The sequence below is a fragment of the Trachymyrmex septentrionalis genome, unplaced genomic scaffold, assembly GCF_001594115.1.
Source record: "Trachymyrmex septentrionalis isolate Tsep2-gDNA-1 unplaced genomic scaffold, Tsep1.0 scaffold331, whole genome shotgun sequence".
NCBI classification, from domain to species: Eukaryota; Metazoa; Arthropoda; class Insecta; order Hymenoptera; family Formicidae; genus Trachymyrmex; species Trachymyrmex septentrionalis.
The window spans coordinates 78,472-96,188 of NW_017305496.1; the positions used below are offsets into that span (position 1 = coordinate 78,472).

Here is a 17,717-nt window from a genome sequence, read left to right on the forward strand (position 1 = left end):
AGTTAAAAATATTTTATAAAATTAATCAAAGAAAGGACTTCATATAATAATCAAATCAAATTTATTTTAATTTAATAATCTGGTTGAAGTTTAATAACCTGACTGAAATATCAAACTCACTAGGATTCAAAATCATATTTTGAATAAATTTAAAGCTATACTTTAAAGAGAGAATTTTTTCTTAGAATTTATCCTGAAAAAACAATCGTAGGATAACATTGTATTTCGAAGAATTTTTAATGCAAATCTTTCTCATTCATTAATAAAATTACATAAAGTATAAAATAAGGTTCGATCAATTTTTCTGAAGTGCATGGTGAACATTTTTTAAATATTGTATTGTAGCATAACTGTCATAATTTTCAGGATAAATTTTAAAAGAAAATTCTCTTCGTAGGATAACTCTCTGTAGGATAACTGTTCCTATATTAACGTGCCAACTTGCTTATTGCTAAATTAATTATTAAATATTGTTGCTTAATTTTATCTGCTTGCAATCAATATTGTTTTTCAACTATTTCTTTTTCTTATGATATTTCTTCAATCTAGAAAATGTTAATACTTTATAATATTTTTGACAAAAATAAAAAACATGTTTGCCCCTATTAGTGAGTCCTCCAAGCGGCGATGACCCAATTAATGTGCCCAATTTGTGGGCTTATCCACGTTTGACTTATTTTAACATATATAGTTACTAAAACAGATAATAAATTTAAGCTAATTGTTTAAGTTAATATTACGTAAATCATTATCTGAATTATATTAATTTCAATGTACACTCATAACACAACGTTCTCAGTTCCAATACAGGGCACATTAATAGGGACGAGCTTAAAATCTTGCGGTGCGTATTACTGAATTCACATAAATTCCTCATATCTTTTGAAAAATATGTAAAATACTTTAATACTCGAAAAATAAAGTAAATTATTATCTTCGTATGTATTAATAATTTAATTTAACAAGAAAAAATATTTTTTCTTATTTATTCGTGCTAGTTTTCTTTATGACTTATCGAAATACAAAAGCACACTAATAGGGACTGGCACGGTAATTGGGACAGTTACCCTAGTGATGAATTTAACATAGATTTGCGGAGATACAAACTTTTGAAATACTTGAAACAAATAATTATTTGCGTACAGTATGTATTATTTTGTGTTTAACAATATTATTGATCGTCTAAACATCGCTTAAGCACATAGTGATTGCCTATCAACGATCGTTTACATTTTTTATTAATTACAAGAAACATAAGAATACAGCATAGAGAATTGAAAATATGATATAGTGCTCCCTTCCGGCCCGTGAGTTTAGGAACTTGAAGGTTTTGGCTCACACTGCCCTTGCATCATACACATAATCGGATCGGTGCAATTTGGAGGGATTGTGTAGGTACAATGTTTGTCGGAGGTACAATGGTAAAATGGTAGCCGATTACACTCTGATTGAGTATTTCCATTCTGCGCCACGACCGTCGTCAAGAGTACGACGGCAATGACCATCAGCAGGGCGATAATTGATTTCATCCTTGATCAACTTTGGTCACCTGTCATGCGAGATTATAAAACATTATTGTGCAATACGATGATATCATAAAATAATGATAACATTACAATGATATTATAAAATAATAATGTCAATAAAAAATACGACAAATAAGTAAAATTGAAAAATCAGCTAACTGATAATAATTTAATTAAGGAACTGAGAAAGAGATTAAAGTGTAATGAAAAAAATTGATTCAACATGTCTTCCACTGATGACAATGTGATAGCGTAACACAATCTACATTCAGAAAACAACGATGCAAATTAAAAATGTGACGTGTCAGAAAAATGGGGAGAGGACGAGTTAATAAAAATTAAAAATTGTTAATAAGGTGAAGTCGCGAATTAAAATGAAAAAAAATTACATAAAATATAGCCGTGTCCAAAATTTTTAGGCATCTTATAGGCTTAACTCCGGCACATACGCCGTGTTGGAATTTACGTCGCAGAAGTCAGAAAAAATATAAGGAGTGAGAGTAATTTTCTCGCAGCTACTCTATTACATGCCAGTATTATGTTATAATTTCAGTTACTGTTAACATTAATGAAATTATTGTATGTTGAATCGAGTTGTCACTGTAATAAGTAGCGCCATCATAAATTATAATCTACATAAAATAATTACTGTAGGGCGCGTAAACGGTAAGAGACTTGAGCTCGATTTCATAATATATGATTATCTAAAGATTAAAGGTAATCAACCACTATCCAGTCGGATATCAAAAAAGTGCCAGATAATACCGGATACCGAACTTTTCGGATATCCGGTGCATCCCTAATTTTTAGTATGTAGATCAAAATAAAAACAAAAAAATTGCTCGTTTTGTTTTCTCGTTATTTTTAATTATCGAGAGTCTATAAATTGGTATTATTTTTGTTAAAGACAAGAAAGTTTGTACATTTTATTCATTAGTAAATAAATCAATCAATCAATCAAATTCATATTAAATAATTTAATGAATAATTTAATATTTCATTCCACTTCCCTTTTGTCTTAAAACTTCCGCAATTTTTCTTTTTAAGAACTCTACTAATTTTTTGCAAGTGGATTCCATAATCCCTATTCTTCCATAATCGCAATTTGTGTCTTGCTTCGAAGTGTATTTTTAATTACAAAAACGTTTATCTTTAACCTTCCAGCGGGCGCGCGCGTGTACTCCGTGTGAGTTTCGGCTTCCAAGTATATTCCTTCAGTGTCTTTCGATTTCCGTCGTTCAGTGTTTTACAGGGAGCGATATCAATAGTATCAGCGCTATCGTGTCATTCTATTTTTATCATTCATTAGACGTAAAACAAGAATAGGATATATAAAGCGTGTTCCGAATTACACATAAAGCGTTTGATGTATCATTTATCCTTGTTCATTGAATACTAAAAAAAGATAAAATGATACATTATGTCACGGACGAGATACAATTAAAGATCGTCAATCCTGGACAAATTTTCCATACAAGAAGGGTCTCGAAGGCCTAGAAGTAATTGAAGAACGCTGATATTATCGACAATATGATTGATATAAATTGATATAAATTTGCGATTATTACCATAAATATTTGGATAATATATCATTAAATTGTTGATTTTTTTATTATATAAATAAGAGTATGCATACTCATAATACTGTAATATCTTATATATTGCTGCAAAATTATGATTTTTTTTCTCTACAGTTATCATCTCTATTGATAATTAAATTCAGACAATAACATTAAAATCATAATTATTATTACAGTAGTTTAATTGCGTTTATAAGTCCGGAAAACCAGTTCAAATGACTACAAATATGGTATATATGCATGTACATACATATATAGTATATATAATTCACATTGTAGTATTTAAGCATTAAAGATCCAACTTCGAACAATATAGGCATTTAATTTCTAGTTCGTATTATATATAGTTATGTTCTCATAATTATTATCACTATTTTTCCCATTACAGTTCCTTTTCCTTTGTGTTCCCTTTTTTTCTTTTTTCAGCTTTATTCAGCTTTTTTTTTAAACATTGTCCTAGAATCCGATTAGATATCCGAAAAATATCGGATAGCAGACTCGAAAAATTGCCTTCTCGAATATCCGATCGGATACTTTCTTTTCGGATATTCGAAATAATTTCACGATCCGATGCATCCCTATTAAGAATTATGAAATTTATAAGGCCTAATAATTTTGGCTATATTTCCTGTATCTATGAAGATGACTACAACAGAATTTTTCTCAGTTCGCTAAGCGATTCGACATTATTGACATTACCTGAGTTCTCAGCACAAAATCTACGTGGCACCAACGATATTCCAGAAATGTATGTTCACATGACCGCGCAATCGACGCGTTTTTATTTATTTCTCCCTACCCTTCGCTTCCTTTTCACAGAGACTGCTTTTTAATTAGGTGACCGATAATCGCCGATGTCTCATAACGTCTGATATGGCTAATTACACATGCCAACGGCGTATTTGAGGTATATTTCACAGCCGGGCGCCTTTGGAACATCATCATTTTTAATTTTTTTTTTTTTAATCTGCTGACATTCTATAGATAAAAATATAAGACACACGTATTTCACGAAAAAAAATTTTTTATTTTTTTGTGAAATTATTCACGCTTGTAAGTTGCAGAAATTCATAAAAAATATCGCTTATGCCAACATTCAAATTATTGTGATCAAAAGCATTAGTTATACAAAAAAAATGCAAGAGACTAATTTTAAAGATCTTAAATTGTTCTATGGATGAGTTGTTTTTAATTTAATATTTTCCTATAAATAAATCATTTTCCATTTGTTTACAATTTTTATTAACATTTTTTTCGTCATCAACTCACCAATTAAAAAATTTTGTAAAAATATTATTATATTCCAACTTCATTTATGAAGTAACCCTGAAAATTTCAAAATGAAATCCGAATGTATAGTTAAATAATTCTTCAAGTGTTAAGATTGTAACAGCAAGTCAATAAATGCTAATGTTTTAATTTATAAACAAATATGCCAACGTTTTGACCAATACATTCAAGTCATTTTCAATGTTAGAGGAAAGTCGCCGATACTGACATAGGTTTCCTAAAGTGACTTCCCCTTATTTCTCAGAAACTAATACTATTACACTGTATTAATACTAATAAAATTACGAACTGTTAATTAAAGAAGTGCAAACTCATAATTCGTGTATTTTTGGCTTATCTCTGTACTAAATCAGTTAAAAACGAATTCTACGAAAATAAAATTCTTACGATTTTTTTTTTTTGCAAATTGCATAGTTCAAATAATAATGACTATATTACGTCATTTTAAATGCTTGTAATTTCCTAAATCAGTTTTATTTATGTTATTTTTTTCTCTTAGTTTTTTCATAATATAATTTTAAAATTGGGGTGCAGTATAAACCGCCACACCTATCTGTAAAACAGATCATGAGCTAACTTAATGTTACTTTATAATAAAAAAAAATAGTTCTATTGGAGTTGAAAACAATTGTGCATATATGGAAAAACTCTTGAAAAACTATCGCGTTAAGACATTTTTAATTTCTGTCAAGAGGAGGCCGGATTTCAATTGATGACTAATTGCGAGAAAAACATAACATAGGTTTTATTGTATGAATATTATATATCCGAATGTAATTTAGAATTAAGTAGTTTAATACGTAGGTTTAGAAACGTTTCTTTTTAGCTGTTCTATTAGGTAGTGAAATTGAAAATCACTTGAATGTATTAGTCGAAATGTATGTTGGCATATTTGTTTATAAATTAAAACATTAGCATATATTAACTTGCTGTTGCGCTCTTAATCTTTGACGTTTTATTATTTGTTTTTATACAATTGAGCGATAACTATTTGATTAATTTAAAATAATTCTGTCGTGACGGTGCGGTTCCGTATACGTATGCATAGATCTACATGCTATTGATAAAATAACAATACTGTACGGAATTGTACTTGAAGAATAATTACAATATATAAGATTAAATAAAACAATATATGCAAAAGAAGGGCAAAGAGCCAGTAATGTAGTAACAAACTTTAATTAAAATTTAATCATAAAATTCATATAATTACAAAATAACAAACAAACGTTTCGATTAATAAAAACGCAGTTTGTTCGATATCGTGGAAGTTAGATATTCGTTACTCTTGCAAATTTGCTTCAAATTAAAAAAAAATCCATTGTGCGATATGGATTACCATCTACCTGCGTTTTCTCTCTTTTTTATTAATGGACTCTCAACACTTTTACCGACATTGACAAGAATATTGTTTTTCTGACTACTTTGAATTCTGATATAACTTACTCGCAAGGCACTACACAATATGAAGAATGTAATAGATATTTTTATAGCGATGTTTGAATATTATCGCAACATTGAAAATGGCTCAAGCGGAGTCGAAACATTTGTTTGTCGTTTTGTAATTATATGAATTTTAATTAAAGTTTGTTACTACATTACTGGCTCTTTGCCCTTCTTTTACATATATTGTTTTATACTTACAGAGCCTCATTATTTATTAATTAAATAAAGTATGTTTATAATTGTGGATTAATATTATTTGTATGTGCATTTTTCTCTATAAACTTGGGTATCCTGAACTTTTTGATTACATATACTGCACATTAATTGACATTTCTTTGTTATTATAATGACAGCTTGGATGCATCGCCAAATTATTATAAACGTGATAATTTTAAAAACATATACGGTGAATGTTAAATACAGAACGATACAGTTGTGAAAATAAATTATTATTTTATACTTTTTATAGTGCACAAATAAATTTTTTAAGGGCTTCACATATATTCTATTTATTCAAGTTTTTCGAGTAGTACAATATCCAAAAACTATTATATACATACGTCTTTATTGTCGTATCTACATGGGAATAGCTTCAAAATCCAAGGTTATGCAAGTTCCATAATTCTACTTACTCATCAATTTATTCTATAACTCTGTTTCACTTGGTTGAAATTTTAATGAGAGTATTTTTGACTTTGAAACAAACACTTAATTCTTCTAATTGTTTCAAAGTGAAATTTACGTACAGTAACAAAAATATTGCACTTCCGCGGCACTTGATTCTGTAGCTGTATTTAGCTGGGAGTACAATAAACTCGCACTCTCAGCAATCTCATGCAGTGTTGCTGCCACTGAACGAGTTTTTAGTGCGCCTAGTGAAACGCTGTAAAATTGAAAGCTTATAGTGTGTATTCGATTGTGTGTATCTAGTATGAAATTAAGATACCTATACCTTTAACTTCAAATATTTTTTGTATTACACGATACACAATTTTACAAAGAAAATTTTATCTTAAATTTTGATATGAATATATCAATTATTTATCGATGACATGAATATGAAATGTGGATTGTAGAACTCGTTACAAGAAAAAGATCTTATAAATTAGAGCTTTTCTTGTAAGAATCGTTCATATATTTTCTAAATTTTTTGTTAATAGAATTTTACTTTTAAGAATAAAAATTGAGCCAGCCTTGAGAAAGAGTGGCCCAATTTTCAATCTCGGAGAGTAAGATTTCACTCTTCAAAGTGAGATTCATGCTAAAAGTTCTAAAGAGTACACTTATGTCGGTATACAATATTATAGAAATTACGATGAAATCTTTCGACTCCAAGAACTCGGGCAAATAAAGAAAGAGACGCATTTCCTTTCGCAGCTTCATGCAGCCGCGCTCTCCTCCCTGCGATCCGAGGTGGCCGAGCTGAACTCGCGGCTGGTGGCGGCTACTCGCGCGCGGGAAACCGCCGAAACCGCGCTGATGCGGGCGGAGGTCCAGGCGGGCCGCGCCGAGCAACGAGCGGAACAGCAGGCGGTACGACACGAGGAACGGCTCACCGAGTTGCACTCCGTCATCGCCGAGCTCGGCAGACAGCTGGAGCGGCATCGCGCTACCGTAATTGCCGAGGAGGACGAGTCCGGTAAGAGTCCGTCCCGCGCTCCACCCTGCTCCGATTATACGACGCACGCGGGAGAATATCGCGATTTCGCTCAACGAAGAACGAGAGTCTCGGCGAATCTTCGAGTAACGAAAGCCACGGCGATTCCCCGGCGGGCAATCAGCGGATCTCCCTAGACTCCGACTATAACAATAGTAATAGCTCTCGATTCCTGCTGTTGATCCCTCTTCTCGATACCGAGAAGGAGAGCAGTCTCTTAGGGACTCACGGCGCACATACCGTAGCATCACTACGTGTACTATCGCGAAAGACAGTCGCTTATTCGATAAATAACCGGGATTGATGGAATAGATCGTTTCTCCGAACCATATAATTGTCAGGCGAAGTACCAAGTAAGTATTAATCGTCGGTGGTCGCGGTCTGAAGAGATGATCTTGATGCGCAGAAGTCGAGACGAGCAGGGACGCCGAGGGTTCCATCACCAACCCAGTAGAGGAGAGTGAGGGCGGCGGGGACATCCAGGGAGATGGGGATCGCACCTTGGGGGATGCCGACTCTAGCTGCTGCGAGGACGAGAATCGACCGACAGAAGTAAAGAAAATTCGAAAAGAACACTTTTAAAATTCTAATTTTGAACGCGGAGGAGAAAATAGGTCTGTTCGGGTTGCATGAAATCCCCAAATATTTTTGCACTTAAAATGAGATAGATATATATTTGGCTTTAAAAAGAGAGAAAGCGAGGGTGCCGAGTGCAAAACGTGCGAGCAACGTGAACAGATTCTATGATAGTGTGGTTAATATTATGATAGTGTGGGTAGTACAATGGCCCCTTTTTTTTTAATCTTCGCTAGGTGGCGAATTCTTGACTAATGAAGTAAAAGATACATTTTAGCATTTAATTACATATACTTCCTGATTCTTCTTAAACTTAAACGTATTATCACACGAATAAACATTATGTATATATATTTGAGTGTGTTGCTTGTTTAACATTTTATTTGACTGCATACATCTCGAGTTATGCAAATATTAATAGCCTGGTTTGTTAATTTTGCTAATATGGCCTCTCAAATCGATTGCTGACGGCCTTTATTTCGAACCTTGTTTTCGTATCAAAATAATCACATTTCATAAATTGATTACTCTAGTCTTTACTTATTAATCTATAATTTGTGTATAGAATTTTAGTAATGAACAGCTTTTATGCGGAAGAAGTTGTGTGTAATATATACACATACATTTTGCACACATTCTGTAATATTTTACTTTTTTGTTAATTTTGTAACCAAATATTGTTTTTTTGAACAAAACTAATTCTCTAAATATATTTTTGTGAAAAGTCGCATTACTACCCCTATTTCTTTTCGAGAAATTTTATACAATATCGTCACATATTTATAAATAATGCCTTAAATAATAAATGCAATTTCATAACTTTGAATATGGAATCGATGGAGCAACACTTAATGAATATAATCGTTAAGTTTTAAGTTTAAATATTGATTTTTAACTAAGTTATTATATAAAATGTAAATGGGGTGTCATAATATTACCTTCACTTATAATATATCTACATTGAGAGAAAAAACCGGTTGCAATTACCATAATTTAACTGTAATGACCGTAATTTAATAATATAATATACTATAATAACTGTAATTTAGTCATTTTTTATGCTAATTATATATTTTTTTCGCAAAACTATATAATTATTATTACTAACATTATAAAGAAGTAACAATTGTAAAAATGGAATTCCTAATCATAACACTTTATCATGCAGTTATAGTTGTAATTATATGGAGAGAATTTATTTTTACCGCAAACTTTGCTGTGAATTTTTATATTTTTTATTTAGTGATAAATAGGTTGGAATGAGTGGAACAATTTGGCAATCTATTAAATATTATTGATAATGACGGGAATTTTTAAATGTACAAAAGTTATCTCCATATTGACCGTATTTGTATCAAACACCTTCTCTCAATGTAATATATTCTATATTTAGAATATTTTTAAAAACGCATTATTATTTTCAATGTAGAATGGTAGGGAACAGCTGGACAGTCCAGCCGCGTTGCCGACTCCTGAGCCAACACAACAAGCGGCATCGTGCCAGAGCGTCGCCGTCGCGACGCTGCAAGAGGAGATCACGGCGTTACGGGCAGAGATCACGAGCCTGCAGGCACAATTGATTCATTTTAAAAGTCAGAGCAGCAATCAGAGGCAAACGGTGAGCAGCGATTCACCGCGTCGAGAACTTCGAGTGAGCAGCAATCCTCAGAAATCGGTCTTTCATGGAAAACAGAGTTTGAAAAGAATTTAAAAAATTAATATTAATAAAGAGAAAAATTGAAATTGAAAGAGCAAGAACTGAGATTGAGAAACAAAGAGATGTTAATAAAATGCAATAATTCTCTCTTAATTTAACATTCCTCTTCTTGTTCTTTCACACCTCGCCTCTTCTCTTCGCAGACAAGGGGCAACACCAGCTCGCCGGAACCTTTGACAGCACCGTGCTCGCCGCTCTTGCCACCGCTACAGACACCTCCAACAAAGAGCATGACGAGGGAGGAACCGCCAGTCCTCAAGATGGCAGAGAGGGTGAGATTGAGGAGGACGGACGAGAGGCACATTACCGGTCCGGACATTACTAATCTTGGGGTACGAATTTTATTTGTAAATAATACTAAATGCATATATAAGAATATGTAAAGAATTGTAAAAATTTGTACATATATAGCTCCCTTCAAAAATGGCCACCGAAAAGCGATTTTACAGTTATCATTATGAATGAATTATGTAAATAAATATTCTATCAATCATTAAAAGTGAACTATAACTTAACTTTATAGTCATCAAAATCATCTGAACTTAAAAAAGATAATTTGAAAAAGAAATCGTCAAAAGGGTTGGTTTTTAACGATTGTAAAACAAAAATGATAAAAATAACATTTTATGAATGTTAAAAATATATTTTTATTGCCGATATTATATTTAATTGGTCGATTTTTTGTCAAGTTGAAAAATAGTTTTTCTCCTTTTCTGAGAAACTTAATTTTTTGAGTTGTATAATTTTTACAGTAAGAGAGTGATATGTACTTTTTTTTTAATTTTGCAGTAAACACATAGTTATATTCCAATTTTAGGTGTGCTCCACGATGGTAGCCGAACATCTCGTGTCGGATCTCCTAGAACAGTCAAACCTGCAGGAGCTGAACGGTTCTGAGAAGCAGTTCGAGGTCGAGACGGAACGATTGAACAGCAGACTCGAACATGCGCGGGCGAACAACGCGGTCCTCGCGCTCACATTGCACGAGAGCAAGGCACAATGCGATAGGTACGTTCCTCAAAGTGCACAAATCCCGAAAAGCTTTAAAAACGGTTAAAAATGTCAAATTAAATTAAAATCAAAATCGAATACATCAAGCGCATTTTATAATCTATGTGAAAAATAATGTGATAAATATAATGATGAAGGTATATCGACAGAAATTCAAGATTGATTCTTCGAAATGTAATGGTCTCAATAATTGATACAAACTTATGGCAATTACAGAGTTATTGAAGTATACATCTAGTATGATAGAGAGTCTGAATCGTTACATATAAATTAAAGAATGAAAAAGTTCACTGAAATAGTATACTTTATTTATGTGTGTAAAAAATCTAATGAACGAACTATTGTTCAAGTTAAAAGTTGTATATAAATTGAATTGGAAAAAGATCTTCAAATATACGACACAATCCTACTGAAATCCTACAATACGTGTAAAACGATCATTTTTGTCCTGCATTACAGATTGAGCTTATTAGTCGGCAAGTACGAATCGAATGCGACGGCGTTGCGACTCGCACTTTCGTTCAGTGATCGCGCGATTGAGGCCTACGACGTTCTAGTCGCTCTGCTGGAGAGCGAAATTGCGCTTTCCACCGAGAGAAACGGTGTGACAATCGATAATAGAAGGGCGGCTGAAAACGTTGCTTATCATGTGCTAAATAGACTCGAGAATGACTGTACTAACACGTTGGGTGCTCCATGGGAAGACAGCATGGTCTTGTCGGACGAGTAGGTATTTTACGTCGTGCGTAATGTGTGCAATTTTTATCACGAATGTCTTTCTGATAGATCGGAAATAACCTGGAACGTGGAGGACGAGCAACGACTCAGGAGGCACATAGGTAGACTGAAGGGAGAACGTACAATGGTCAGATCGACGGCGGTCGAACTGGAGAGCGTGCACGCAGAACCTCTGAACTCAAAGAACACCATCTCTCTAGCGGAGGCCAGGAAACTCGACTTGGAAACTGCTGTGCTCATGCAGGTCCATATCTAATTAAGAAAATTAAAAACTCAAGAGAACATTTTTTTTAAATAAAAAAGCACTACAGGATTCTCGCTCAAATAAAGTTCACAAGTAAAATAGACAAATGAGAATACAACTCATTGGAATTTGATGCATATAAGTTTCATAAAAGTATTATATTTTCTTCCCGACCGAGGTAATATTTTTCGCAACTAAATTATTTATAGATTTCTATGAATATGTATTAAAATTCTTTTAAGATGCCTAAAAATTCAGCATAAAAATTATCAAATTATTTGTGATATTTCTACGGTTTCGGTTTAGGCTGTTTCAAGATAAATAATTAGCGCTCAGCTTGAATTGAAAATTATATAAATTCGTAAAAAGAAATATGAATAGGCATGAAGAACGCTTTTATCCGTTTTTATCTTTATCGAATATAAATTTTTTCACTTATTGCGTGATTAATATATTTTAATTAAACATAACAAATCAAAAAGATTTAAAAAAAAAGTTCAATATCATAAAATTTATTTCTCAAGAATATATTTTTAGGAACTAATGGCCATGCGAGAAGACAAGGCTGAGTTACGTGCCAGGGTGTTCCTTCTAGAAAAGGAACGTGCTACGATAGAACTGAAGCTAAACGCTCGCGATACACAGATCGCAGCCCAACACGCTACCATACAGCACCTCCAGGGTCAGCTGAGCGACGCAGAGGCTATGCTTGCGATGGCAACAAACAAGGTATCACGTATAATTTTTACAAGTATGTAGGTCTCTTTCTGAAAATTAGCCTTACTAATTGAAAATATATTTAGGATCGAGGTTTAAGCGACAACGAAAGTGAGGGAATGGAGTCTGAATTGATCGAAGCATTAGGCAGAGAGGCGAGACTGAAGGAACGCCTGCAGGAATTGATCTCAACTCTGGACGAAGTCAACAAGAATTCCGAACTCAGACATCAACAGTCTGCCGAACTCGTCAACGATTTGAAAAGAGCTAACGGGTAATTATTGCCAGGATTGAGCGTGTAATTTAGAATACTTTTATTTGAAAAACAATATTTGTAAGACAACTGTATTTTATATTTCAGCGGAGCTGAAAAAACATTTTGTATTTTGTATTTCAATATCAATAATGAAAGATTGAAAGTATTTTGTATTTCAAATACTAAGATTGACAATTAATCTTATTATTTAAATTACAAAATATATAAAACTCTCAATCTTTCGAGTTTAAATACAAAATACATAATCCTTTCATGCGCTCTATTAAAATACAAAATACACTTGTATTGCAATAACTGTATTTTAAGTAAAAGTACTTCCAATGCCCAACCCTGATTATTGCAAAAAATTTGCATGCTGTACATATACAGAGTGTATCTCAAATAACGCCCCTGTAATCATATAGTGCTATTCCTAATAAAAAATTAAAAGTTCTCTACCATTTTGCAATTTTCGCAATAGTTAACCAGATATTAATTTCTAAAGATTGCCGAATAAATGGATAAAATCGATATATAAGATAATTTTAAGATATCTTCAGTGTTCTTTGAGAAACATTTTGAAGATGTTTCTTAAAGAACTCGCAAAGATATCTTAAAGTTGTCCTATACGTTGATTTTAGACATTTTGCTCATTGAGTAACTAAAAAAAAATATTGAAAAAATTGCAAAATGGTAGAGGACTTTTCAACTCAGCTTTTTATTAGGAATAGCGCTATATGATTAGTGGACGTTATTTCAGATACACCCTGTATACAAGTAGTAAATGGAATGTCATCATTTGGTTTATATATATAGAATTAATCTTTTACAACTGTGGAAAAACTATACTCAAATTCTAAAGCAATCTCTGTTTTAAATACAGAATGCAAGTGAACCTCCATCTTATGATGACTGATATAGAGAGAAATTCAAAATTTTTGCTTCAAGTTCAAGTGACCCATTAGTCAAGGATTAATTATCAGTCTGAAAATCAGATAAATAAATAATACAATATAACATTTCGTGCTCATCCTTGTAATAAAAATAAAACTTTCTTCCCTCTCTTCAGAGCGCTAGTCCAAACTCTGGAGAAATCCAAGAAGAAATATCAATCCAGATTGAAGAAGCTGGAGCAACAGATGCTGGGAATGGTAGAAAGACACGCTGTGCAGGTACAATCAAATATACAATGGTTGCGAAAAGTTTCTGGCCAATAAGTATTTTCATTGTATTGCATAGATAGAATCTTTACAAATAAAGATCTAATATATAAATACTTAATATATTATACTACTTAAAATCATGTTCTTAAGTTGATTATAACAACTTAAGAACTTTAATATACTATAAGAACTTTATTTAACTCATAAACTGAAAAATAGATTATCACAGAAAGTACTGTAAAATCATATGGCTAGAAATTTTTGGCAATTACTATGGATGAAGTTATTAATTAATCTTTCGTTCGTAAAAACAACAATAATTTATTACACTAGATACATTCTTCTGTAGTACTATTTCTTCTGCAGCTCTTTCCGCCTCTCCTTTAGCTTCTGTTCGACTAGATCCTCCAGGTCATCAAGCGGTTTGTAGATTTTGTGAACGTACTGCGAGCCAGCCAGCATTGTAACCAGTGCTGCTGCATAGAATACGATGTATCGTGACAGAGACGTCATTGTGTGATATCTCAATAGGAAGTTGGTGCGAAAATTTTCTTTTCAGGCCTGTTCAAGCCTTAGTCTTTGTTCCACCAATTCCTCTACCCTTCGACGTTTATACACTTTGTAGAAGTTAACCTCTCCAATTTGCCAGTGGATCATGGAGTATTCCAAAGCAGCCCCGAGGATGAAGAATAACGGCAGTAATCGGTACTCTCCGAGTGCTTTTCCTGGCAGTTTGTTATATAACCTCCACAATTTTAATCTATAAGATAACATCGAAACGTCTAAATTTCGTTCACCAAATTAAATACACGATCACTCCCTCTGTTAGCCGACTGCCGCCATATTGGATCGTTCCTGATGCGATTGCGGTATTAGGCATGCGCAATCAGCATACTAAAGATGCCTTTCCATGCTGACGTTCGACGCTCGCAACCCTCGCAACGTTCATAAAATTAGTTCATCCTTATTGTTTATTAAATGTTAAACAAGGCAAATTTCATAATGTTCGCGAGAATTATGAGAGCCAAATGGAACACACCCTGAATAAGCGATGTATCACACTTTCATTAGAAAAGTGACACAAATAAAAAATGTTTAATTCTTCAGAAGAAAATCACATATTTTAAAATACAACATATTATGCTAATATATATTAAGGGATAAATCTCAAAAAATCTTATATATGAATATAAGTTATTTAGATTTTTTATATTTTGCATAATAATAAACTAAAAAAATATATCGTTTTTTACTACGTGTTTTAAAATCATAGTTTACATTAACAAACAGATCGCATCGGACATATCAGATGTATATTGCAATTGCATTATTCCTTAAATTAATTTTCTTAAATTAATTTTCCCTTGCAGGTGAAAACATTGAAGCAACGAATAGCTCTATTGGAGGAAGAATCAATGGGTTACAAGGGAAGTATGGCATTGCAGTCTCAAAGTTCTGGCGCCAGCGAAACATCTTTATGACAATTGAGTGATTAAATGGCAAAAATGATGCAAGTTTAGTAACCTAATAATTACTTTTAACATCTATCCTGTCGCAAGAGGACATGATTGAATACAAAAATGGAGATCGAAGTCACACACATATTTTTTTACACCGAATAGTCGAAAGTAAAGGCGCTTAGCTATGCTCTTTGTAATTATATCATGATATATATTGCTGTTGTCCTAAATAAAATTAAAAAAAAAAGAAATTCAGCTAGGCCTACGCAATGTGTGCAATTGTATCGATACACGGAACAACGCAAACAGCCTATTATAAAACAGATCCTTCAGCACGTCGTAAATTACAAATAATTAATTAGTAGTGTATCGCGCTAACGATTACCGTCGTGTACATATGTATATTGTAAAAGCATAAACCACAAGTGTGATATGTGTAAACTATAATGAAATAAACTCTGCTTTATTATAGATATACCCCATAATACGTCCACGAATGCTCTTTGTGGATACAATATCCATTGTTAAAAATCTCTGTATAAATTATTTATTTTTATTTATATACATAAAAGTTTATATTACATCCTGATCTTCCTGTTGCTGCATTTGCAATGCCATCGTTTCTGTTGCATTGTTACCTGGCACATCAGGCCCTTCCATCGCTGGTACATCATTAATCTCCACAGCCTCTTTATTCAAAAATACCCTTTGCATCTCCTCCTCCAAGTGTACGCAAACCTGCTCGATCTCGTAGTTTTTCGACACCAAACTGACCCACTGTGCTTCGAGAGCTCTCAGTTTGTCGCCTCCTTGAGTCTGCATTGATTTCCTCTGCCAGTTGACCTCCTGAATCTTTTTCCTCAGCGTCTGCAGCTGCTTCTGAGCATGACCTAGCAGCTGAACTAGTACTTCCAAGTAGGATTTCCATGCTTCGCAACCATAATCCATCATCAATTCCAAATTACAGATTCTAAAATTATACAAAAGTATAGAAGACGATACAAAAATCTAAGAAGGCAGATGATATGTCAATAAGTCCTAAGTTGTATTTGATTTGGACGTTCACATGCTTCTTTTTCTTCTTAAACTCTTTCAACAGAGGAAGAGTTGACTCCGAAGTATAGGTGTAGTCTCTTATACAGAGAATTATTCGGCCAGTAACAATGATTGAAATATACAAAATTGGAAATACATATTTGTGTTTCTTTGTGTGTAATGTGTGACTGTTCGCAGTGTACTGTAAACTCAAGTTTGTATAGATATGCTACACCCAAAAAATTGTGCAGATCAATCCTCCTTGCCACATTCACTAAAAAAACTCTTGTTTCCTTTCAATTTCCGACTCTAAAAAAAGTGCTTAAACGACATTTATATCATTCTTTTTAACGTTTATAAGCACTCATTGATTTAGTAATGACATTGAAATTGTGATATTATATTTTTGTTTAAGCCAGTGACATCTAGAAAAACCTAGAAAAGCACTTATAAATATATGAGCGTTTACAGCATGTGAACATCCAAATCATTCTAAACCATTAACCAAATGTAGCTTTTGTTTACCTAGTAGCTTGATGCTCCAATTGCGCACTGCTGTTCTCCACACTCTCATTCCATGCAGTTAAATCGTTTAACTTACCAGACGGAGGCGGTGGTAATTCATAACGTTTCATACTAAGCACTTCCATCGGTAAGCGATTCTGCATCCTCTCAAATTCATGCTTCAATACCTCCGTCTCAAAAGCAGTTATGCATAAAGGTTGTAGGTGTTCCAAATAATTTTTCGTCGGTCTATAACGTCGTGTCTCTTCCTCCACCATCGCCAACGCCTAAGGAACAACATTAAACCCCAAATATTTTGAAATAAAATAAATTTACACGAGAATTTTTCTTAATAAAATTCCTTCAGAGCATAACCTATCAGATTACTATTATTCTGTTAGATTGTAAAAAAATGAATGTAATTCTTATTCACCGCTTCTCGTACGCCCGGCTCATCATATCCTTGGTCAATATACGGCAGTGCATCAACAACTACTTCACCTGCCATAATATATATTAAATAAAAATTATTCTCTGTTAACTTTCTGTAAACAAATTACAACTGTCAAGAGTTACGTCACAGAGTATAACCAGAGAGCATGATGCAAGTAAACATGTTCTTGCGCATGTTTATCTGCTGCAGCCAATCACAGCTTTCGACTTTTTTCCGCCATTTTTCGGCGGATTTTCAATACGCTATGACAGTAAAACTCTTAAAACGTTTAAATAATAAAATTATTAATTAATAAAATTATTTTATTTTAATTTTGAATTTTAATTTTATTTTTAATTTAATA

The 17,717-nt window shown here is 33.0% G+C and overlaps 3 protein-coding genes across 10 annotated transcripts in view; 1 reads left to right on the forward strand and 2 right to left on the reverse strand.

Moving 5' to 3' along the window:
• Window positions 1-15,424, forward strand: part of LOC108750207 (colorectal mutant cancer protein) — an 81,084-nt gene extending 65,660 nt beyond the window's left edge. For 7 of the 8 annotated variants that reach the window (XM_018489511.1, XM_018489513.1, XM_018489515.1 and 4 more), the window contains 11 exons: window positions 7,220-7,481; window positions 7,906-8,051; window positions 9,505-9,726; window positions 9,936-10,124; window positions 10,610-10,800; window positions 11,263-11,529; window positions 11,590-11,785; window positions 12,323-12,514; window positions 12,589-12,776; window positions 13,828-13,930; window positions 15,292-15,424. In XM_018489511.1, coding sequence (XP_018345013.1) covers window positions 7,220-7,481; window positions 7,906-8,051; window positions 9,505-9,726; window positions 9,936-10,124; window positions 10,610-10,800; window positions 11,263-11,529; window positions 11,590-11,785; window positions 12,323-12,514; window positions 12,589-12,776; window positions 13,828-13,930; window positions 15,292-15,402 — 2,067 coding nt within the window. In that variant the 3' untranslated portion in view covers window positions 15,403-15,424. The remainder of the gene's footprint in view (window positions 1-7,219; window positions 7,482-7,905; window positions 8,052-9,504; window positions 9,727-9,935; window positions 10,125-10,609; window positions 10,801-11,262; window positions 11,530-11,589; window positions 11,786-12,322; window positions 12,515-12,588; window positions 12,777-13,827; window positions 13,931-15,291) is intronic. The other variant, XM_018489512.1, reaches the window with a different exon arrangement.
• LOC108750210 (small integral membrane protein 4) lies at window positions 14,395-14,992 on the reverse strand. Its single transcript, XM_018489522.1, has one exon. It carries the CDS (start codon window positions 14,693-14,695, stop codon window positions 14,477-14,479), a length of 219 nt encoding a protein of 72 aa, XP_018345024.1. The 5' UTR covers window positions 14,696-14,992; the 3' UTR covers window positions 14,395-14,476.
• A 515-nt stretch (window positions 15,425-15,939) lies between the features above and the next one.
• Window positions 15,940-17,505, reverse strand: LOC108750208 (pre-mRNA-splicing factor SPF27). The gene is made up of 3 exons (XM_018489520.1): window positions 17,354-17,505; window positions 16,942-17,207; window positions 15,940-16,351 (listed from the first exon to the last, which is right to left on the reverse strand). The coding sequence occupies exons 1-3, from the start codon at window positions 17,426-17,428 to the stop codon at window positions 15,955-15,957; spliced, it is 738 nt and encodes a 245-aa protein (XP_018345022.1). The 5' UTR covers window positions 17,429-17,505; the 3' UTR covers window positions 15,940-15,954.
• Window positions 17,506-17,717: the final 212 nt, after the last annotated feature.